This window comes from Serinus canaria, chromosome Z, assembly GCF_022539315.1.
Source record: "Serinus canaria isolate serCan28SL12 chromosome Z, serCan2020, whole genome shotgun sequence".
Classification (NCBI taxonomy): Eukaryota; Metazoa; Chordata; class Aves; order Passeriformes; family Fringillidae; genus Serinus; species Serinus canaria.
In genome coordinates this window covers 48,243,549-48,268,403 of record NC_066343.1, presented here as the reverse complement: position 1 = coordinate 48,268,403, position 24,855 = coordinate 48,243,549, and the positions used below count along the sequence as shown (strand labels likewise).

Sequence of the window (24,855 nt, the reverse complement as noted above, 5' to 3'; positions counted from 1 at the left end):
TTTGTCATGAACCTGCAGTCAGACCAGAGAATCTGGTTTAAGGAAGCTATTTTTTTCATTATTTTATATTCTGTCAAATGATTGTACCTCTTTCCAATTGGTTAATGTGTCATTACATGTGATGGTGTAAACATCTCAATTAGGATGCTTGCTCATGGGAGGACTGTTGTTCAAGTCTGTTCAAGGCTACTTGTCATCTTTAAAGAGGGCCTTTGCAAAGCAACACTCACATTTTAGTTAAGGGTTTAAATGTCAGTTTGATTTGCATTTTCATCAGATGTAGTAGAATGCTTGTCTTAAAGTAAGTGAATTGGTAATTTCCCATATCTAAGCTTGCTGAGAGAATTTGCTGCAGGGTTTGTGTACTTTAATAGATTTTTTCATAAAAATTACTTTATACGTGGCTAAGTGTTCTGACATGGGTTATGGTGCTAATACTTGGTAAGTGAGCAAGATACTGTATTAGGTCAGGCAGAATTAAGTTAAACAGTAACAATTAGGGATTATTTCATCATGAGTTTGGCTGTGGTGTTTTATGTTGTAATTTTTTTAATTGTTTGCATAGGTATTTTGTCCAGATGTTGATACAGAACTCATGTTTCATAGGAGAAAGTCCACAGGGATTCTTAATGTATAACTGACATTGAAGCAACTGTGAGTTTTTAGGTAGTTTGAATTTAGGTGGCTTTGTTGATGGAGCTGTCTTGCTACCTTACTGTTTTACAAATAGTGCAGTTAATTTCTGGTAATGCAAACCAGATTTGCTTTCATGTTATAATCTCACACCAGTAAAAAAGAGGCATGTTTAATGCTAGAAAGACATTGTTGTGAAGCATAAAAACTTCTGAGTAAGAACTGTGGAACATGTTCTTGTCAAGTAGGTAGCTGACTGATGGAAGGAGATAAAGTTTAGCTGTGAGAACAAGAAGTTCTCTTTCTTTTCAGTACTGTTAACTAGTGCACTGGAGAGTTTGTTTACACATTAGTAATAGTAGTGCTATATTATTTTTAAGGTTACATTTCTCATTTTTCTTTTTACCAACGGTTCCTTTTGTAACTGAGTGGCAGCTTCTGTTTTGCCTGACCTTACATTCCTCCTGAGACAAAAGTACACTATCAAAATGCTAGATTTTCTTTGCAGCAGATTTAAAAATGCTAGATATGCTTCTTATCTATTTTGGGAAGTTTTTTTAATGTTACATTGCAATTAAGATTGCTTATTCACTTCTTTCTTCCTTAACAACTGAAGGAGTTTACTTTTTCCTCTAAACAAATTTTTTACTTTTTTTTAAACAACTCTTTTTTTTTTAGGTCCTTCGTTATGTTTCTGGAATCCAGTTTCTCCCAAATCTGTGGTTCTTCCATTAATATTTCAGCAAGTGGATTTTAAGCATATCAAAGAAGAAGGATTAATATACTGGTTTATTTGAGACAGTGGGCATAATTTGTTAGTTGAGCCTAACTACATAGCTTCATAATGTTAGTAGCTGCATGTAGAAGTGGGAAGAGTAAAAGACTTGGAATTTTTATGAAGCTTATATGGAGATATTGGGGTTTTTTAACATAAAAAAAGGAAGATTTAGGAAAATTTCTTATTAATAGAATCTAAACCCCTACTATTTCTATACAGGGTATGAATTAAATAAATAAAACTAATAAGAGGAGAGTATCTAACTAGCTACCCTTCCCCCCACACCTTTTTTTTTTTTTTTTGGTGTTTTTTGTTGGGTTTTTTTGGTTGCATTTTTTGTTTTGTTTTGTTTTGGTGTTTGGTTTTGATTTTTTATTTGCTTTGGTGGTTTTGGTTTTATTTGTAAAAATGTATGTTAAGTGGCTTGCTGTACTTGGGTCAGGTAGTTAGTTTGATATATATTCCTGTTTACAGAAATATTCCAGTACCATTATATGTTTTCATACACTTTAGATATAATAAATGACTTCAGATGTAAAATTACTATTTCTCATGCATAAGCAGAACAGGTTCTTGAGCTCTCCTTCTATCTTTGTTAATCCAGACCATCCACACATGTGTGGAAAGCTTTTAAACAGGGGAGTAAATTTGTATGTTTGGGTTTTCATCGTGTCTGAATTCATGCTTTTGTCTTCTGAAGTATGTGGAAATTAATAGTATCAGTGTAATATTTCCTCATTTGACCTCTAGCTAGGTAGCATTTGTGACCTATTTAATTCAAAGTAGGTCTGCTTTCTAGCAAGGAGCTAGTTAAACTACAGAAGGATAACAGTTTGAGTGCAAGCAATAATTTTTGACTGCTTGAATCCTTATCTGCGAGTCACAAAGCCTAAAAATCAATTTGTACAAATTTGGTAGCGGATGTGTATATAGAATGTTCTTCCAGCTTTGAAGATGTAATAGCAGCTTTCTTGTGAATGAATGTCTGAAGAATTCTACACTATAAATACTGGAATTATATTCTGTAAGAGTAGTAATATAGAAAGAAAATTGTGCATTACTGAGTTTCTAATTTTGCCAGTGGCTAAAATGCTTCAGGCATGGAAGTGCTTTAAGAATGATCTTCAGGTTTGCAGTAATGATGCAGATTACCAAGAGGCTGCTTTTTCTCATATCTAAGGCAGTTAGGGTGGTTCTAAGCCAATCAGTGAAAGGCTGTGTAGTTCATTGAGAACAATCAACTAGAATCTGCTACTAAGAATAGTTATCTATTTAATGTTGAATAATTTGATGCAAAAGAAGCCACACAAATTGAAAAAGCTGGTACAAATGGTTCTTAGGGTAAAGATTAATGTCCTTGTTATTCTTCATAAATGTTTATTTTTGGTAATTCAGTTCTGTGTGGGTGTGAAATTTAAAGAATAATGCTGTTAGCAGCACACCGAGTTATACTGTGAATTTACTAAGGCTAAGGCTGCCTATCTGACACTAATTCAGCTTGTTACTTACGTGTATGAGGACTACATTTCATTGCTTTGTTTTATATTCTTTAAAATTAACATTCATACTTTATAATTAGGTTGTTTGCAACTCTACATTTTCTGAAAGGAAATTGAAGGAAGGGATTTAAAATAGGATGGAATTCTAGATAGTATTACCAAATTCTGGAGTGATGGACACTCACAAGATTCGTGGGTAGAATTAATGTTTTTATATTTATTGTACTGCTTCTGCTGGTCCATCAAGTAAGCAAAGAACAGTACTAAACTTCTGTCACCTGCGGTTGTAGTGGGAAGCTTTGCCTTGTGTTATCGTGGTTAATTTCAGTAGAATGAGTGGTTACTCTGTACCCTCTTGGTTCCCTTTCAGTGTGCTTTTTCTGGTACAAGGTTCGATGCTCTAAATCTGAATGACAACTGACATTAATAAAGTTAGGACAGCATATGGTTTGACGATTAGAGGTAACTTCTTTGACAAAAACTGTGTCCTGCTTAATTTAACTTCCATGTCCCAGTATTGGAGGATAATGGAAGGGGAAAAATCCATCTAAGCTGAAAACTATTATTGATTCAAGAGCAAGAAAGTAGAAACACTTGTGCAATATATTTAAGGAGAAGGATCATTTCTAAGCACCAGAGCAAGGAAGGGTAACTTTGCATTAGGTTTTTGTGTTGCAGCTCTTGACTGCATTCATGAAAGGGAATGAAGGCTTAGTGCCTATGGTAACTTTGTCTGGTCTTCATCACCCCAAAGCTTTTCTCCCTTCCCAGAAGGAAAGGTGCTATTGGGGCACCTCATTATTTGCAAAATCCTTCCAGCTAACTGTAGAGGTGGATTTTCAGCAGGTTATGACAACTTGTTCCAGAAAACAAATTTCCTGATTATCATTCTCTTTAATACAATGGCCTGCCCATTTAGTAGAAACTAGGGAAATTCTCAGTACCAAATATTCTATAGAATATTTCATCCTAATTCATTTGACAGTCCTTGTCATTATAGGAGCCTGTTTGAGGTGTGTCTGTTCATCTTAAGCATCAGTTACCCTTTATCTAAATTGAAACTGTTTCTGTATTCTGTAATTACTCCTTACTGTGCAATTATGTATTTTATTCAAATGTCCTGGGTTTGAAAGAGTGAGATTAGGAATGACAGCGTTGCAACAGTTCTCCATGAGCTTTCTTTAAAAGCACCTATTTCTAATGGATTGTCAAATACATATTTTTTAATCTCCTTCAAAGGAAAAATGTTTTAGCTGTTTAAGGAGACATAGTACTTTACAGGTATAGCACAACGTATAAAACATTCCATTCCTTCTAGATGAGATGTAATTATTTTTATTTTTTTCCTCCAGCCAAGTGTATTAATTGTAAGCTACAAGGAACTTTCAAAAGCAGCTTCTCAGTTTGGACCTTATAAACAAGCAGAATGGCGACCTGACAGCTCAATGATAGCTGTTTCGGTAAGTAGAATTTTTCCTTCTTACTCTGGTTAAGCTATTGCAAACAAAAGTTTGTGTTACCAATTTCTGTGCTTATAGAAACTTGCAGATCATAAATACATCTAATTGGTACTTGTCTTGTGAAAATATATAATGGTGCCAAGGACTTTTTAGATGATAGAAGCTTTCTTTTATAGTATTCATTAATTTTTCCTGTGAGAATGAACTATGGTTCTTTGTCTTAAAACAATGGTTAGATGTATTGGCAAGGGGATGATACAACATCTCATTATTTTAGTAATCTGGTTGCAAATAATATGGTATATTGGGTATATGGTATATACCCTATTGATAAATAGGGTTTGAAGGTGAGTCTTAAGAGATGAAACTGTGGCCTTATTACTGGCTTTTGGTGGTTAAAAATATTACAAGTCAGAGAACACAGAAACAAGGGCAGTGATAAATGATACATGAACTCTTCTGTTTAGAATCTTAGAGATGAGATCTTGTCTCACATGGAAATAAAGTCTTGTTTCATAGCTGGTGCTGTGTTCACAGTACTTTGGACTATTTCAGCAGCAAAATTTAAAGCTTGAGGTGCAAGGTGAACACAAGAAAGGTGGGAGTACAGTTTATAAGAGTTGCAATATGAATCTTCTTGGTGTTTTGGTCAGGTCTTAACTTTAGGACCAGGTCTTAAATTAGATACTATTATCTTAGTGGAAAACACCAGATGATTTATGGAGTAGTTATTGTCTCTAGCAATATCATGATAATCATAAATCAGCTAAGTGTCCCATGGTCCAGTTTTCTTTTGCATAATGCAAGTAAGTAATTAGTCTAAAATGTTAAAATTGCCTAGAAGTATCTGATGAAATCAGTGAAGTATTTCTGTTAGCGCCAGACTATATCTCAGTGAGTACTAATAATTATCAATAAAGTCAGAAAGATTTCTGTAATTTTTACTATGGATCAAAAAGAATTCATCCATTTTATATTGCACCAAACACAATTTAATTAAACTTTTATGTAGTAGTTCAGAGGAAATTTGAAATTTTTTTATTCAATTACTTTCCATATTGTGGAGTTTTTTTCTGAGATGCTGTGATCCATTTGCTCAAGAGACCTTGTGGTTCAGCTTTAGTTTCTGCCACTTCAGTGACTGAACTTTAAAGTTTTTCTGCAACTAAATGTAAAGTGCTTTTTGGCAGATAGTGTTGAAATGTAAATGCCCATAAAGTCTCAGTTTGAAAGCTAAAGTTCTGTGTAATTCAAAATGGCCATCACTTATATAAAATAATGAGTGTAATGAGATTTCTAATATTCTTTGTGTTTCTTAGGATGATGTTTCATCCCTGGGTGAATGTATACCAATGATCCAGTCAAGCATGTATTGCTGGTTTTGTTGTACTGTGACAGCGCAGAAAGACAGTGTTTGGAGTTTTAATTAATAAGGTGTTTCTGCAGATGTGTGATACTCTCAACCCCAAGGAGAGTTCTGTCCGAGTTTTCTCTTTTAAAAGAAAAAGAGAATAGTTTTCTCTTTTTTCTTAATTAACACATTCAAATGAAGGAGCAATGGCAAAGCAAGTTTTTAATGAAAAACCCAATAATTTTGAACTGAAATAGCGTCACTTAATTACTGAAGTCCTTTGCAACAGCTGAAAATTTCAGTTTGAAAGCCGAGTTAAGTGATGTTTGTCACCCATTTCTACCTGTGCTCATGAGTACATGGTTGTAGTAATTTTCTGTAATAAAACTTTGTTTTTAAGAAAGTGAACATAAGGCTTAGTATGTACTTATTAGTGAAGTGGTACATTCCTTTTCTTTCCCCCCCCCCTTTTTTTTAATGACATCATCATGAGGAGTGTAGTCTGAATTTTATGTTCACCATACCAGTGATATACCATGTTTTTTGGTTTTGACAGCCCAAATATTCAAAGTGTCATTATGAAAACAAATCACAGCATATGCTTTGAGGTAAATATTATTTTTACTGCAGGCAGACTTTGGGCCAGCATATCAAGCTTTAAACCATACCACAAGTAACTACAAAGGTATGCAGTTAAACAAGCTTAAGCAGTTTTCACAGTGTCACCATCCCCTAGAAATTCTAACTTCTTTTTCCAATGATACCTTCTGTTGCTAAACTGTTGGCACATTTCCTAGGCAGATCTTATTTTTTCCCCTAATATTTTGTATTTTCTTTTTTCGTATTGCTGCCTTTGTGATTTTTCCAATGTTTCTAGGAAATACTACTTATTGTTTAGATTAGTACATACATTCGAGGTAGCTAATTCTTGTACTAGATCAGACTTAGGAGTTGGGACAAGATGTTTCATTATGGAGAAGTATAGGAAGCATTTTGGTCCTTCCCATGTTACAGGCAGTAACATGGGAAGGACCAAAGACAAGACTGCTCTTCAGCATGCATTCCCATAGCTAAGGCAGACCTTTATTAAACATGGTAGCATACAAGAAACCATGTTATGAAATCCCTGGCAAAATTCTCAGTGTTTATACTTCTGACTGTCAAAGATTAGAATGATCAGGGAATGGATGACAGTGATGGTTACTTATTTGATTTCACTCAGACGATTTTAAAGCAATGAGACCTCTGTAAATTAATTTGATCAACTTGCCAGAAGTCTGGGCTTGAGTGCTTCTAAATTTCATCCCCCTCTTCATGGAATTTGAGGTTTCTATTTAGAAATGAACCTGTAACAATAGCAACTTTGTGCTTTGAATAGTTCAGTAAGGCCCTTTGTACCTTAATATCAGTATAAAGGTACTTCACAGTATTGTTTTACTGTTCTTTCCAGGATAAGGTAACTTAGGGGTTAAATATTTAATGATGTAATGGAATGAACCTGTAAAGATGTTAGAAATGAACACGTGTCTTTACCACATAATACCTGAACTTGATATTACAGCACACAGAAAAGCTTCCATTTATTGTCACCCTGTCTCAAGCTCACCATTATGGCTCAGATTTTATTCTTGCTTGAAAAAGATACTCGCTTTGAATGAGAATAATAGTGTTTCTTGGAATTCAAAGCCAAAACACAAATTTTCTAAAGTGAAATGTTTGACTGAGGAAAGCCATGGCATCTATGAAATGATACACTAACTAACAAGAGTGTTGCTTTATTCAAAGAAAAGGAAACCAGTCTTGCAAGTAAATGTGAAACCATTCATTTCAGTGCTTTTTGTCTCCATTGCTTTGGATACATGCCCAGCCCATATTAAAATAATTTGATGGAAATGCTATTTAACCAAAATGCATTTACCATTTTGCCTGGAGAAGAAATTCATGCTGTAAACAAGTAACACTTCTTTGCACATATAACATTATTGGTCATCTACTTGTTTCATGCTTGTGCAAGCAGCTTCTAGGTATGACTGGAACATCATATAACTAAGTGATTTGTATTTGTATTTGGATACAGTATGAAGTCATTCTTCAAGAATGACAGAACATGGCTTGGGATTGAATTATTACAGGCTTTAAAGATAAGTGATGTGAGGATTTCTGGAAACTACCTGGATGACCAACACTGAGAGGCAGTGCCTAAACTCTTTGCATCCAGTAGTGTCTGTTTGTGTTCAAGCACCTGGAGAGTTTATCCAGATACTTCCCACCTTCTACTCTGTTTTCTGTGTTAATTCATGTAGTTGATAGGAATTATGTGCCCAGATTCTAAATATCTGAAATAGTTGTCAGGTTTTATAGGTTTGTATGAGTTAGACGAAAATTTCTGATGGACTGGTGCATAAACAAAACAGTTTTTCTGTTTTTCGATCTCCTGCCTATCTATTCATTTGACTTTAAGGGTGGGTATGGATTTTATCTGGAATTAATGTAAACACACAGTGTTTTAAATGTCTAATTGAATGTGTATTTGATTTCAATATATGAGACATACATAGAAGTCACATGAGACTAACAGATTTTACTCACACTGAGACTAGATATTAATCTTATCAGTACTTCTCTTTCAGACTGCAAATGGATACATCTTATTTTTTGAAATCCCATCAGCAAGAGACAAGTATCTTTATGAGCCAGTATATCCTAAGTAAGTATTTTAAACTTTGCATCCTCACAGTGTGAAAAATATGACTAGACAACTCCTAAGCAGCTTTTATGACAAAAGATACTTTATTACAGAGTATGTTTTAATGCTTGATGAGTATGTGAACCATCATTCCTATGAGTTAGAGTCAGTGTAGGGGAGAAGTTGTGTTCAAGTAGATTGCTGAGTGCCTCTGTGATTCCTTAGGTCCTTCTTACAAGCTCCCAAAAGCCTTAATAGTAGGTAAAGTCTAATTTTATAATTTGAGGTAGTCAATTGTGTTCATGATCTGCAACAGATTTAAGGATGCCTTTTGAATAACTCAGTCGAAAAAATCACATGTCTTAGGAACTATTAAGGTATAATTCAAAAATAGACCCTGTCCACGATGTTTTCGTAACTTGGAGATTTTTTTTACAAAATGGGGAATAAAATCCCAGTAGTTTTGAAAGCAAATGGATACTTTGTAGTAAGAACGTAGAAGTATTTTTGGTGCAGTGTGTTATGGTGTCAGTTTCATTTTATTTTCCTGATTGTGAATGACAGAATACATCTTACACATTTAAAATGTGACTGTATTTTGAGTGTGTTTGTGGTTGACTTAGTTGATTTTGGATTTTACAAAATTGGGAAATGGCTAGGACAAATTAAAACTTCAAGGAGTATATGTGTACATGTCTGTGTGTTTAGATAGGCAGAATCTATAGTCATGGGTTGGATTGAATTTGTCCATGCATAATAGCACATTCTCGATTTCTAATTGGATAGAAAATTTTTCTTTTTTTTTAATATATCCCTCTGTATATCTTCATCATTATGATAATACTGGTCAGTTTTTTTTTTTTTTTATATTTATAAAAGAGTTAAAGTTGAATCCTGGATCTTTCCACATGGTCATCTCTGAGGAGTGTTGGATAGCCTAAGATGTCATGTAAAAGGAATATATTTGGACTTCCTTTTCTTTTCAGTGTAACTGTTAAATCTGAACATTAAAAGAAAAGGGGTTTTCAAAAGTATTTAAATTCTAAATCTTCTTTCACAAATATGTGTAGGAAGAAATGATGTAGCAGGTAGTAAATGATTTAAAAGTGCATTTTCCTTTATTGACTAGAAATTTTTTTGTGTGTTATGGCTATAATCCATCTTTTGACCTCTGAAATAGCTCTCAAAGCTCTGGAATTGACTGGAATTTTTGTTGCAGTTTACTTTTCTTTTTTCCAGAAACTTAAGTATATTACTTTACTTGCCTCTTCGGAGAACTGAATAGCAGTTTTCAAACTGACTCTTCACATCTGGCTTAGTGTCATCAGGGGAAGAGGCAGACAGTCTTCTGCTACAACTTGTCCAAATAAATGAAGTGGTAGTATATCCTTGTCTGTACATTACATAATGCAGAAAAAACTAAGCAGTAATTTATTGTGAGTTTGTATTGTTCTTTTTGAAAAGTTTGGGGGATACTTTAATTGGCAAAATCTAAAAACTTACGGAGATATATATAAAACACACAGTAAAAGTTGAAAAAGAGGCTTTGGAAAGTTTGTTCAGAATATCACTTGTAGGAAGGCTTGAAAATACCTGTTAAGCCATCAGTGACTAACCAGTCTAACTTTTATAAACTTATATAAAACTTTTATAAAACTTTAGTAATTGATATGAATTGTTGACCTGAAAATGCATGTTTTAATTGTTAGTTGTGTGTTGAACAATCAGGGTTTTAAAATACATTTGTATAGCCCAAGAAGGACTATAATGCAGATTCCATAGATTAGTAGGACAAGGTATTTGTCCCTAGTGTGTTTATAATAGATTGTTCACAGACTCCTAAGACTAATGTGTGTGCTTACCTTTAAGAAGATGATGATCTCACTGAATTTACTGGGATTACTAGCTTGTCTATACTTAGCCCTCAATTTTGAAAACCTAAATAAAATTACTGCTGTTCTGATTATATTAGATCAAAAGAAAGACACAGGCATTTGTGGGTGAATTGTGCCTTCTGTGATTAATGTCAAATGATTCTTTAAGTTATTAAAATGGAATGAACTTCTTTTGCAGGTGCAGATACAGTGCATTGCCTGTAGGCAGTCTCACTAATTTACATTGTAGAGCAAATACTTGGCAGGGGTTAATCAAACAAAAAACCTCCAAAGAAAATGAACAAGTTGACAAATGAGACCAAAAGCTAGAATTGAAACTTTAATCTTTATTTGGACATACGTTCATTTTCCAAAGGCATTATTTCATTGAAATGGTTGGATTTCACTTCTGCTGGGTTTAACAATACCAAATTAGTTTTCTTCACTTTGAGGCCATTATAGATCAGTGAAAGGCCTTGTATGTGACTTGCCTCATGCTTGAAAGGGGACATCTTACTGTTTTCTCCCCCTGTAACAGTGTGTTCTTGGCTCCTTCCTCTGTGTTGGCAGCAGTGATAATGCAGCTGTGCCTTAAGTAAAGTTGGGTTGTTGACCTGATGGGGAAACTAAACCTGCCTATCTCCCTTTTTTAACCCTCCCGGTCCCCTGCTCTGGATTCTAGTAGCTCATTTTGCAAATTGGCATTTAATAAAAGGCTGACATTAGAAAATGGCGGCTTTGAAGTAGCACTGCGTAGCTACACTGAGAAGTTGAAAAAGATGAAGTGGCCATTCAGTGATACTTGTATAAATCTTATGATTCATAGTAAAGCAATTGCTTGGAACGTTTTTACAGTCATGGATATATTAATTAGAACTCTTCCAGCTCTGTCTTGTGCAGTTATTTACCTGTGTTGGGCAAAGTGAGAGAGAGGGTGATGACTTTTGGAAAAATTATGAGGATGTCCTTGCATTAGCGAAGTGACAGACAGCTGCTGGAAACAAGTCAGTAAAAACTGAGATGAATCTTCGGTCATGTTCTACTTTTAAAAATTATTACTAATTCTTAATGTTTATTAAGTGCCCAAGTTACTGGCCAGTTCTGTCAGAAATAAAGAATTTCAATGTCATGACTGTAATGAGAAGGGGAAACCCTCTTAATACAACTTGTTGAACAGAATATTAAGCTATGCATGTCAATATAACATGGTGGTTGTGTGCTGGGAATATGCACCAGTAACATCCTCAGCTGCGCCAAAATATTGGTCTAGTGCAAAATTTCCCAATTTAGTCAGTATCCTGAAGTTGAAATTGCAGCTAGATTTGTTAACATGCAGGTGAAAATGTTGAGAATGGTTATGTTTAGATCCTTTTGTCCGCTTAGCTCTCATTTAAACACAGTGTGCATATTTTACCATAAATTAAAGAAGAATGGATAGTCAGAAAAGCAAGTACTAGGAATATTATAGATAATTTCTTGATTTCATTAGTTTTTTGCAGTCTTCAAGATTGGGACACTGGTAACTGAAGTAAAGTAACTTCATGTGATATTGGTACTTTTTAAATAACTGCTTTAAAATTTGCTTGATAATAGTTTAGCTTTGATTTGAAGAAAAGGATCAAATGAGTTGCTGAAAGTCAGAATCACTCATCAGTTGTCTGTATGGGAGAGGGATGTTTGTGGAGAAAATGTCCTTCCACTTCATAGTTACTTTTATACAGAGTTGTTACTATATGTTGCTCTTGGGCTACACGGAACAGAAGAGCTTGCCTGTATCTGGTGTGTTAACAGAGCTGTTCTAGCATACAGCTGTTGTGTAAACTGTAGTTGCATTTATGAAAGTTTTTTATTGGTCCAACTTAAACAAAATGCTTCAATGTGGAAAGCAAAACAAAACTGTATGAGAAGTGACAGAAACACATTAATAACACAGTATGCATTCTAGTATATCTAATCGCTGCATGACTTTTTTTCAGGAGCACCTGTCTCTTTTTTTCCTCAATCTAATGGCATGTTTAGTAAAAGAGCTAAAGGGTGAATTGAGGCTAAGATGCCATGCTGTTTGAATGCCAGAGTCTTTGCTTTTCCTTATCTTTCAGTATTATGAAATATAGAGATTTTGTAAAGAAAGGTTGAGTGAACTTCCCTTGCACCCCTGCTATTGTTTGTTTTAAATTAGATAGAATCAAAGCCTAGGAAAATTGATTTCCTGTTTAAAAATGCACATTTCACAATATTGTCTCCTTTTCATAGCAAGTAATTGTAATGGTCTTTATATTCTGAAATCTGGTGGTTTAATGGAAGTACTAAAATACAAAATTAACATTTGTGGCTGGAGTTCACAAATATGTTGAAGCTTGTATTAGTAACAGAGGACATAGCTCTTATGAAATTTAGAATATGTTAAATACTTTAAGAAGGTTTAGTGGGAAATACTTCTTAAACACTATTTTATACCTTTAGAGATTTAATCTATATAAAATCTACTCATGTAGGTAGGTATGGTAAGAGTTAGTCAACTAACCTGTTCAGTATTATGCATATTATATGTAAAAACGTGTTACTAGACTTATATGATAAAACAAGTGTTCATGCCATAAGTGCAACCTGTGAATATTTATATATAAAAAAGGAAACTTTTCATTTTTATTGCTGGAATCCATTGGTATTTTTCTGTCATATTGTGATATTTTAGGCATGTAGTTTTTCTGTCAAAATGTTTCTGGCACTGTTGATATTTGGCTAGGAATTGCCAGTCTGTTCTTGGAGTGAACTGTCATTCATGCTTAGTGAAAACTTACAGTATCCTCCTTAATTTGTGAGACTAAAAACAGGGGAAAGAAAGCAGTAATTGTATGGTGTTTCATTTTTTAGAATTAAGCTAGAGTACCCTGCAGTTTCATTCCAGCTCTTGGAGGCTTTGCTCCAGTTCAGAGCAGATTTGGAAGAGAATCAGTATTGGCCATTAGCCCACATTCTGGGATATTTTCCTACAGTGAGCTCAAGTACAAAGTCCTGCTTCAATTAGTTCAGTCTGGTTTTACCACCCAATTCCTAAAGTAACTACAAGACAAAACATGAAAAATAATGTATGTAAGGTAAGATTGTACCATTTTAAAATAAAATTTATCTCTGCCTGTGATTGCTTAAGGAAAGTGACAGTGCAAAGTGACAGAAGCAAATTTGCAGTTTTGTAAGCTGTGGCAAGGTACAGTAGTAACTTTTTGGGGAGTTTCCAAATTAATTTGTATAGCTATTCTTATGTTTAAAGAGGTAAAGAGGTGAGTAACACCATCAGAGTGAGGGCTTCTCTGTACTGATCTGGTTGTTGTTTCTGTTTAGAGGTTTGCCAAGGAGAGTAACTGAAGTTTTTTCACTCAAAGAGCATGTGTGACTTAGTGCTGGGGATATTTTTGCCTTTCAAAAAGGACAAAATCTAAAAACTTTATATGGCTAATTAACTAAATGTCGTAAATGGAGAGTCTTTTGAGTCAGGTTTCTGTGTAAATTTAGAATGAGACCTCAATGATGTAGATTATTAAGTCTCTGAAAGTGCTTTGAAAATTAATTGTTATCTAACCAGTATGAATTTGTGAAGAAAGTAGTTAATATGATGGTTTTCAAAGCTGTATTGTTGCTTATATACCTGGGTACTCTATTCATGTCTTAATTTTTCTGGCATTTTTAAAAGCTATCACCTTTCCTATAGCCTGATGGTTTATAGGTGCCATAAATTACCTCATCAGTGGACATTTTCTTCCTGATCCAATGGCTGAAGATTAGTATGTACAAAGGTTTTGAACTTCAGACTCTGCAAGGGTAATCAATGAGGTGTATGGTTAATTAACTTACTAGGTAATTTTTGCTCAGCAATAAGCTTCTGCTGAACTTTGCCATTGTGGTTTTCCCTGTAAGATTTTAGCATTGCTTGGAAAATGTATTTTTAAAACTAGATTAGCTGAAGAACTTCTGTTAACCATTATGGCACTTGCAAACTCTTGATAGTGTTTCAAGAGGTTTTAACCTCTTAATTTACGGGAAACACAGGTTGAATATCAGGAAAAAGTTTTTTACAGAAAGAGTGATAAAGTACTGGAATGGTCTGCCTGGGGAGGTGGTGGAGTCACCATCCCTGGATGTGTTTAAAAAAAGACTGGATGTGGCACTTGATGCCATGGTTTAGTTGAGGTGTTAGGGCATGGATTGGACTCAATGGTCTTAAAGGTCTCTTCCAATCCAGTAATTCTGTGGTTCTGTAACTGTTGTCAAGAAATCTTTGCAACTGAAATAATCATTTAGTAAAGCATTTAGCTTTTTTATATGAATAGCTAGCTGTTTCTTTTCTCAAACTGCAGAAATGTGCTACTACCTAATTGTGTAGTAAAGGCTGTACTAAGAACTCCTTTTCTAAGCACTTATTCTTCATAGTTGTTACCATAAACTCACTTTAATTTTGTTGGTGCAGCTATTGCCAATTTATATGAATACATTTCTGCATCCAGTCAGATGTATTTAATCCTCATCTGGTGGCTCCCTGCAGTGTGTGGTAAAGAGATGCAGGTTTAAGGAGTGAAAAGATGCTAGATGCATGAAAACCAAATCTCACGGATGTTGATGCAGGCTCTTTCAATCAGATATAAAAAAATGAAGTCTTCAGTTTTTCAATGTGAACATTAACTGAAGTGTTCACATGAACCATAGTAAAATGGTTAGTAAACATTGTGTAATTGTGCTAATGCAATGATAATGGATGGTGTCAGGCTTTTTTTCTCCTTGCCTTCAAGGAGGACAACTTTTTGGTGATATAAGTTGTTTTAGAAACACTGCCCTGCTTTTGTCATATAAATTTTGCTATTAATAGCTTAAGCATCATGATTTTTAATCTTCTTCTTGTCCCTTCCCTTCCATGCCAAGTACTACTGAAGAAGTCATTTTATCAGGAACAACTAAGATCATAGCCCAAAAGTAGTATAAAAATATTTAACCTTGTTTGTTTCAAACAGTTGTTCTAGAAATAATTTTTAAGTGTCTGAAGTCTTCCTTATTTTTTTCAATGAAATGTCTCCATTACTTCTCATTACTTGCATGGTTTAGCTAGTGAGAATGGATGCAACTGCCTTGTGTGTTGTTTGGTTGGTTTTTTTAAGTAAAACATTGTTTACCATTAGCCACAGTATTTTTTTGAAGTGCTGTATTTTCTGACTCTGAGAGCATTTCTGAATTTTTCTAAACTATTATCCAGCAATAACTGCCAACTATATTACTATGATTACCCCAAATGGTACAGTGAAAACTTAAATATGAATTTAATGCTTATTCTGTCTTTAAACTAGAATTCTCCATTACTAAGCAGAAAACAGTGGACATTATTTTTAAATACTTAGAACAGACTTAAATATAATATGTGTTGTATACCTTAATTGCAATTATAAAGAAACCGTTAAGTACATGCTTTCAGATTCTGCTATAATTAACTTCTTAAGTATTTCTTAGATGCTTTTGGTAGCAGTGACAAGTTCATCCATGTATAATGTTGTATGACTTAACTGTTGTGCAATTAGCAGAGGCCATAAATGCAATATTGTGCACCTAGAAAAATTAGCTGGCTGGCGTCCTGTTTCGTCCCTGAACTTCCCACCATTTCAGATAACAAGTATCAAGGAAATTCTTCCTACTAGTTGAAGAGTCTATCTAACTCTGCTTTTGCATGGTGCTGCCTCTTTCTTGAATTTAGGATGCTTTTAAGTTTGGTGTGGTGGGTCTTTTAAAAACACCATCCCTAATCTTTCCATATTTCAGTTTTTCTTGAGTTGCAGATTTTCCTCAGTTCGGAGTTTTAAGAGATTTATTCACAGGCTTAGTTGCATTAACAGATGCCATGCAAATTGCAGTGATTATATGTGATTTGACATGCAGCTGGTCAGTGACTGGAATATGTTCCTCTCAATTCTTGTGCAAAAGTGAGTTACTTTAAGTTTGGCTGCAGCCATAGCAGATGCTGATGTGGCAACCCAGACCAAACATTCTTTCCTGCTTCAGTCATCTGTGTGCATTCTTCGTTTAAAGGTCAAAGGAACTCAGCCAGTGAGGCTGACTCATGCAGATGTGGACTGTATGAACACAGTGTACTTTTGGTAGCACCTCCTTTGCACCCAATCTAGGGGTTTCTTTTTGAATTGATGAATTAGACAAAATCATAGGCAATGAGTTGAAATAGTGGCATTTTTGGAGTTTCAGTCAAGGTAATGTACCTCAGCTCTGTGTAGATTGGCCTCTTGCAAGGTGGATAAAAGAAGCCTTTTTGGGACAGAAGTGATAGTGCCCCAGTGGAAAAGATAAGGTGCCACAGGTGGTGATCAGTTTACTAAAATTAGCTTGTGAAACTGAAAATATTCAAATATTCTGCAAGCTATTTTTTATCAAAGGTGTTGGAAGGTAAAAAAGCCAGCCTACGAGGAGACTTGAAATTTTTCTTCCTGCAAAACATGTTTTTTAAGCCATGTTGTTGTTACCATTCTGGCTTTGTAGCTTGTCCTGTGCAGAAACATTGGGTTTACACTTGGTTATGTACTTCGGTCAGTTAAAAAAGACATGTCTTATTGTGTCTTATACTTACCTAACAGTAACATTTCTGCATTACTCAACCCTTTCATCTCAGTTTTATTCACTTGCTTGCACAATTGAGTTGTACCACTGATTGCTGATAAACCAGAGTAGTTTCATCTAGTTTGGGAGTGTACTCTCTGGAACTGTATTTTCACACTATCTCCACTGTCTGGGGTTTTATATGTTTTAAAAAGCACCACAACAACCCCGCCAAGCTAGTATTATTAAAAAAAGAAATTACTGTTTTTTTCAGGGTTCCTGTCAGTCTGTGAGAGCTAGCTTACATGAAGGGCTAGATCTTTCCTAAGACAGCTGCCTTTTACAATTAATATTTTTTCAAAATGCAAACCAGACATTTTAATAATTTAAATTTATACAAGTTGCAAATCTTTTGGTGGTAAATTAATGAGCCTTAAAAGATTTTTTTTCTCATTTTTTTGATGTAATTCTTCACAGCCACCATAGTTTTGTTCTGGAAAAATGATACAGCTTCCATCTACTAAATCCAGATTGACAAAAGTTACCTTGGTCTTACCTTAGCTGGCATATATCTTTGTCCTTGCTACACAAGGAAAGGTATAGTGCCCATCAAAGAATAACAGATATGAATATAGCATTGCTATAAAATGGTAATGAATTAAGGAACTTGATATCTACTGAAATAAACAAGACAGGAAAGAGATTGATGTATCCTTGTGTTGTCAAACTTCTCTAAAGCTGAATCTGCTTTGGTTTCTGCCATGTCTTAGGCAGTTCTATTTGCTACCCTGATATAAATCAAAATAAATGTTCTGTCAGTTAAAATACAGGTAAAGATTATTTGAATCTGTGTACTTATCTATTGTTTTTGACTATTGAAGTTACTACAAATTCTAACTTGTCTGCAATGCCTGTTGCATTCATAGTTTGCTTTGCTTGCTAGCATAATGCTCATTAGGTAAATGAACTGGATGACATGTTACAATGCTTATGACTGTAGGTCAGTTTTCATTAAAAATAAAGTTTAAAAAGCACATGGCACGTCTGATAACTAAAGTAAGGAATACTTTAATGATGCTGTATAGTAATATATAATGATGTTGTGACAATCAGTGGAATGTGAAATTTAAAATGAGGGAGATAAAAATAAGATGCTTTCTACATCTAGAAGTTGATATTTTGTAATGGTCTATTTAAAGGGACGGAATCAGTGTTCAATCATCTCTTCTTAGTAGGTCTTAGGTTAAAAACTAGTTAATTTGCTTCAGAGAGAAATATTCCTATGAAATACTGTGATAGATGTTTGCTTGTATTATGCATGGTGGATTTATATTATAACCATTGATCTGACCAAAGGAATGGAAGAAACATAAACATTTTGAAGTCTGTAATGCATCTTGAAAAAGAATGAATGGGATATACTTAAGAATTCAACATATTTAATTACTGTAAACACTTGAGTAACAGTTTATTAAATCAGATTTTTCACTGATACGTATCCCTTTTTTAGGAGTATTAAGGCATGCCACACAACTGTTGTAGTGTTCATTCTCTGTTCATTGTCTTATTTTGCCTACATACTAGACTGAACTTTTAGCACCAAAATTACATCCTAGATATTCAGTGCTGTTTTTGGCAGATTGAACGTGTGGGGGTGTGGGTGAATACATAAATACATACATACATGCATACATACATATACATATACATATACATATATATATATATATATACACACGCACACGCGCACACACACATATATATGGGGAGAAAAAGGAATGTAAGTCAGTAACTCTTGCATCTTTTGAAGGACAACCTGTTTTAATTCAAATATTTCTCTTGTATTTAGAGGAAGCCCTCATCTGAAGGGAACCCCACATTATAAGGAAGAACAATGTGCTCCTTCGTTAAATCTAGAAATGAAAAAAGTGCTGGACTTGCAAGCCTCTATCACAAGGTATGCTCATTAATTGAGTCTTGAGAATTTTTCCATGTGTATCAATACTTTTTAAAAAGTGAAGGGAAAACTGGATGGAAGAAAAGGCTTCTAGTAAGTTTTAGGCTTATTAATAGTAAGGACTAGTGTTAGTAAGTTACTATTAACAACTAATAAGTCTGAGGAGGTAAAAAAATGAATTGCTGTATAAGAATTCTTTTTGTGCTTGATTATGCTGATATTTTTGGCATATAGTAGTATGTAGTATGCTCAGTATTACTGTGTATTGCTATAAATGAGTTTGTCCTTCAGCTCCAAGTGTGTATTAGGGATTTCATGGAGGTGTTGGTCATTAGAGCAAAACTGTATGCAGCATTTTAGCATTTTTCCAGATGCCTTCAAAAGTCCATATTTGTCCTTTTTCTTTACCAATTGCTTTTTTGTGGTGATGGTCTGTCCTATAAAGCAATTTTGAACATGCTAAATAAGTATGTGTGAAAAGTTGGTGAAACTTCCTAGCATTGGAGGAGATGGAAAAGTAACAGTGAAGTTTGGGAACAGGCTCCTTAGGACAAAATGGGTGTTGGAAGATATGCAGTATATATTGGAAAAAGCTTTGAATGCAAGTAGGTGAACAGTATTTGTCAGGATTTTGAAAATGTTTTTTAGGAAGGATTTAGAAGGAATCTAATTTATCCTTCATCAGTTTGTTCCAACCACAGATTAAAATGTAATCTGAATTATTTACAGCCTAGGCAGTATTGTTAATTTTCTGGCATAGATGAATAATTGATTGTTGGCAGCAATGTCGTACTGTTAGCCAAAAGTATTGAAAAGATCTTCAGCAGTTAGTATCCCGGTTAAGCAATTACTCTAACAATACAGACCTGTTAATGAGCAGTGGTTGCTGGAGAGAAATTGAGGTGTTTACCATATTTTGTCAGCATGGTACATATTTGTAACTCACATATAACTTTACAATGCAGTTACTGGTCCAAGAGGCAGTAATACAGTGTTTATGACATTAATTGATACTTCTGTGACATTGATTTGAGATGAAGTTTTTTTAGGGATTAACAAATATATTTTATTAGTTTGCAGTCCATGTTAGAAGATCTACTTGTAGCTACTGCTGATGGATTTCTCCATCTCATTCACTGGGATGGTATGACCAATGGGAGGAAGGCCATCAACCTATGTACAGTTCCATTTTCTGTAGATCTGCAGTCTTCTCGAGGTAGGTTTTAGGGATTCTATTGCTTGCAATAGTTACCTTTTGGTGACATACCATCTAATACAAAATATTCTCTATGTTCTTAAGCAGAGATGGGAAAATTTTGCCATTTATGGGAATGAAATGGCCTGTTTAAATTAGTTTTTCTCTTTGAAGTAATAAGTAAACATCTGAAATGTCTGTTAGCTTGCAATATTTCTGTGTTCATGCATTTTTAAATGACTCATGCTTTCTCAGCAGGTTCACTTTTGGGATTTGAAGATGTTTACGTCAGAGATATGGAATACTGTGCCACGCTTGATGGCTTTGCTGTTGTTTTTAATGATGGCAGAGTTGGTTTCATTACACCGATGTCGAGTAGATTCACTGCTGAGGTGTGTTTCCTTTAGCATTTCTACCATGCAAAATAATGTGTTTTCCTAGGTTTCTGCATATCACTTGGCTTTCTACTTTAAATTCTGTTCAGCTACAAAGAAACTAAAGTTTAACATCTACTTAAGAGATGACATAAGAACAAGACTGCATTTTGTAGCATAATTTGAGCAAGATTTTTATAGTGTTGGTGCCACTGGGAGGCCATAATTGATAATAGATTTAACTTTCATTTATTCATTGAAATTGTCATTATAGACCATGTCTTATTGTGTCAGACCAACAGATTTCCTGTTAAAAGTTACAAGTGGGATGACAGGAAGTGGTTTTTCCTATGCCTAAATATCATAAGTACTGTGTCTAGGACTTAGTTCTTGTAAAGTCTGTCTCTTTCTCATAGTGACAAGCATACTTGAGAATTTCTTTTACAGGAATCTTTTCCAAGTTAGGTGTTTTCTTACTTGTAATTCAGCCTAAAAACTATTACATTTTGTTGTTAGATATCTGTGTTTTAATTACGGAATACCAAAAAGAATACATCTATGTCAGATTCCTTCACCCACTTAAAATACCTGTGATCTCAGCTGTTGCAGATGGAAAATTACTTTCCTAGGTTTTTTTCTCTCTTTATTCTTAGTACCATCTACATTTTTTTTCCCTCCTAGGCAGTGTTAGGGACTTTTTTTGTCTTACAGGTATTGATTTATTTTGTTATTAAGAGATCTTATAAACAGTTTTCTTACATACTGATATCTTTCTGTAATTTATGTTAAGAAGAATAAAACCATTTTTGCATTTACTGGATTTTATTTGTTTGAGCCATGTCAATTGATCTTGACATTAATGAAATTTTGAGATCATGAAGGTCAACTGATAGATGCGTAACATGGTGGACATGGATAGAAGCTGACTGTTATTAATAAAAGCACTATTTAACCAAAAATTCTTCTAAATTTCTTTCTCTGCAGCAGCTCCATGGTGTTTGGGCACAAGATGTAGTTGATGGAACTTGTGTGGCAGTGAATAACAAATACAGGCTAATGGCGTTTGGATGTGCCAAGTAAGTTTTTTAAGGCTGGTTCAGAGCAGGGGAAGATTGTTTTATTATAAAGCTGAATAAGTAGTTACTTCTTACTAAGTTGGGTTGCAAGAACTGTAAAGATGAAAATAATCAGTCTGCCTGGAGATTGCATAATGTGCTGTCAAGAAGGCAGGAGAGAGGTGGAAAGAAATGGTTGCTTCCTTGAAGTGCAGTTGAAATTTATCTTTGCTGTTCAAGTGTGGGAAAAAAAAATTAAAAGGTGGCTGAATCAGTAGCAAGGATTGGAAAATGGTGCAATTCCAGCTAATCTCAAAGCAGGATTATAAAGTCAGTTTTAAGTAGTTAATCATAATAATATTGGACAAGAATCAGCACTTTGCACTCAACTGAGAAAATGCTCTATGCAGTCATGATTTGGTCAAGAAAAATGTTGCCTGTTTGAGTAATTGTGAATATTTGTAAATTAAATGTTGCAGGAGTGCTTTTAGTTGTGGTATTTTGCATACTGCTCCTTCAAGTCCCTCCTGTATAATACTGCTTAAGCTGGTCTTTGAGTGCAGCTTTTTATTTTCTTTGATTGTATTTTACTTGAGTTTTGTTTCAGAACATTTTAAATAATCTGGTTTATTTTTCATTTGTCTTCTTAAGAACTAGTATTCTTGTTTTTAGTAACTCTACAGTGTGTTGGTGTTTCCTCTGAAACAGGAATAGTTACTTTAATTTACTGATCATGGTATGCCTTAGTACATCTCTGAAACTTTGTCACTGGGTAAATACTGCCTTCCCTCATGAATTGTCTGGCAGTTGGAAGCCATAAATATATGTGGACTGTATGTACATATGTATTTTGAGAGAATGAAGTAGTTTCAGTGCATTGATTATTCTAGAGAGGGTGTTTTGGGTCCTCTGATGCCTTCTGGAAAGCATCTTAGAAATTTGCTTCATGAAGTTCTTTGCCTATTACTTGATTCAACATGTCTGTTCTAGATAAATTGTTACTGGTGAGAGAAATAGTATCTTTTCTTAGCCTCTTGAAACTGATAAGAAATCCAAATCTAAAGCATGTATAATGTCTTCCAGTGGCTCTGTGCAGGTTTATACAATAGATACCACCACTGGCGCCATGCAGTTTTCTCATAAATTGGAACTGACACCAAAACAATATCCTGGTGAGCTACTTTTATTTTTGGAATTTTCCAGCTGCTTTTAGGGTATACTATATTTTTTATCATTGGCTAGTTAACCTGTGTTTATTTGTTTGCATAATCACTGATATGAGTATTATTTAGTCGTGTCTGTTTGTAGTAATTAACTCTTGTGCCTTTGCACTTTTGGCTGCTTGCTTTTTAATGAACTTTTAGATGTGTTTTGTGTGTGAGGGTTTGGGTCGTTTGTGGTTTTTGTGGGGTTTTTAAACTAATTCTTAGTCTTGAAATTAATTTTCAATTACCTCAGGAAATTAGAGATTATTGCCAAAACTGATAATTAATATAATAGAACTGTGGATTAATTTGAAGCAACTGACATACAGGGTACAGAAAGAATACTGAGTAATGCAGCATCCTTCCTGCACTGGACTGCATTTTTAAATGTAGTATTCTGTGCTTGAGAGTAAGGAACATACGAAGTGGGTAAATTGCCTCCTCAACTGAAAATAGGTGTGTCTGTTGGTTTTCAGTAAAAAAACAAATCTATAAGTAAGTTTTACAGTTGTGTTAAGTACCTCTATTGTCCAAAAAATTATTTTATTAGAATTGTGTTTCTGTGGTTGTCTTATAGCAGTGTACTTCTGGCATGTTTTCCTGTATTCTTAGTTTCTTACAAAACCAAGCATGCATTGGAAAGAAAACATTTTTTGTTTGCTGCTTATTCATTTTGAGGTGATCAGTTTGCTAAATGCATCAGTTAATTGAAAAATCAGATATTTACTTCCATATATTTTTATTTATACCTTTACAGTGAAACCATTTGAAGGACTTTCACTGTTTTCTCTTACTTTGTTGTCTACTTTTAAACAGATATTTGGAATAAAACAGGACCAGTTAAACTAATCAGATGGTCACCTGATAGCTGTGTTGTGATGGTGACCTGGGAATGTGGAGGTTTGTCCTTATGGAGTGTTTTTGGTGCTCAACTTATCTGTACTTTAGGAGGTGATTTTGCGTGAGTATTTTTAATGACATTGTAAAGAGTTCATTAGAAGTGTTTGTTTTTCTAGTTGAAAGCATCTAATTAAAAATTAATTCACTGAATTAGCTTTTTTAAAGTCTCCTTCCTTTATGATTTCTTAGATATTGAGATATTTTGGCAAATATTTAGGAGGGGATCATTTAAATAAAAAGAAAAATGTATTATTTTTATTTTGTAATGGTCTTTTTGTCTGTAAAAGAAAATTACCCTAGAAGAAAGCTTGAGCAAGCAAATACTAAAATTCCCTAGTGCCTGTATTTCAAATAGTTCATGCTAGACATCTGACCATTGCATTGCCTTTTTTTGTAGTGTCATAGATCAAACACACTGTACCATTTGAGATGAGGTTCAATGTAGAACCATTTGAAAATACAGAGATAGGAATTTAATTTATTATTCTGATGAAGTTATTTGCAAACTCAAACTTGTTCTGTTCTGTTTTTAAGGTATCAATCTGATGGTGCGAAAAAGGACCCTCTAAAAATCCGTTCCATGGTAAATATGAATGTAAAAATACTGTAATAGGATGACTCTTAATGTTTTAAATTGTTTTTAGTGTAACAGATTTTCAGAAAATCAAACTGTCTTTCTTTTGCCAAATTGGTTTTCATAGTAAGATGCCTCTACTACAATGTTTTATTGAAGGACAAAAGGACAGCTGATGAATTTTTTTCATGAAGTATGCATGGCATGCCTTTTCTTGCCTTTGCTTTTAATATTAAAAATGAACATTTGTGGTTTTTTCCTAATTTTGCTTTTTTATCTGGTGTTATATTTCAAAGTGCAGTGAGACACAGATCAACATTAATTGTAAACTCCTTTTTTTTCTCTAAACTTACTAGCTGGCCTTTGACACTTAAAGTAACTTTACTCAGATTATAAATTTCAGAGAAACTTAACTGCTTTTTTTTTTTTTTAAACAAACTAGTTAACATTAAATCCAATCCTGATAGTCTGTAAAATCAATAAAGCAATAGAATAAATTAGAGTAAATTTTAAATCAGAGCAAATTTCAAACACATTTTACAAGGCCTCATACAAACCATGATGAATTTTATGACAATTTGGTTTATTCGTCATGACGTGGTTGCTATGAAGATTGACAGCTCTAAAACGTGCATCCCAACTGCATGCATCATATATGCAATGACAGTGTCTTTTAAATGTATCTCTTAAAAAATTTCAGAAATTGAAATTCTGATATAATTGAATTTG

At 34.2% G+C, this 24,855-nt stretch overlaps 1 protein-coding gene across 5 annotated transcripts in view; it reads left to right on the top strand.

The window, feature by feature from the left end:
- The window catches only part of RIC1 (RIC1 homolog, RAB6A GEF complex partner 1), a 46,933-nt gene that overhangs the window by 6,211 nt on the left and 15,867 nt on the right, over window positions 1-24,855 (top strand). For 2 of the 5 annotated variants that reach the window (XM_009098986.3, XM_050987412.1), the window contains exons 2-10: window positions 4,263-4,370; window positions 8,352-8,428; window positions 18,716-18,823; window positions 19,897-20,039; window positions 20,274-20,410; window positions 21,377-21,468; window positions 22,531-22,619; window positions 23,469-23,613; window positions 24,087-24,135. In XM_009098986.3, the coding sequence (XP_009097234.2) occupies window positions 4,263-4,370; window positions 8,352-8,428; window positions 18,716-18,823; window positions 19,897-20,039; window positions 20,274-20,410; window positions 21,377-21,468; window positions 22,531-22,619; window positions 23,469-23,613; window positions 24,087-24,135 (948 nt within the window). Of the gene's footprint in view, window positions 1-4,262; window positions 4,371-8,351; window positions 8,429-13,290; window positions 13,380-18,715; window positions 18,824-19,896; window positions 20,040-20,273; window positions 20,411-21,376; window positions 21,469-22,530; window positions 22,620-23,468; window positions 23,614-24,086; window positions 24,136-24,855 lie in introns of those variants that run through there. The other 3 variants (XM_050987410.1, XM_050987411.1, XM_030236963.2) reach the window with 3 other exon arrangements.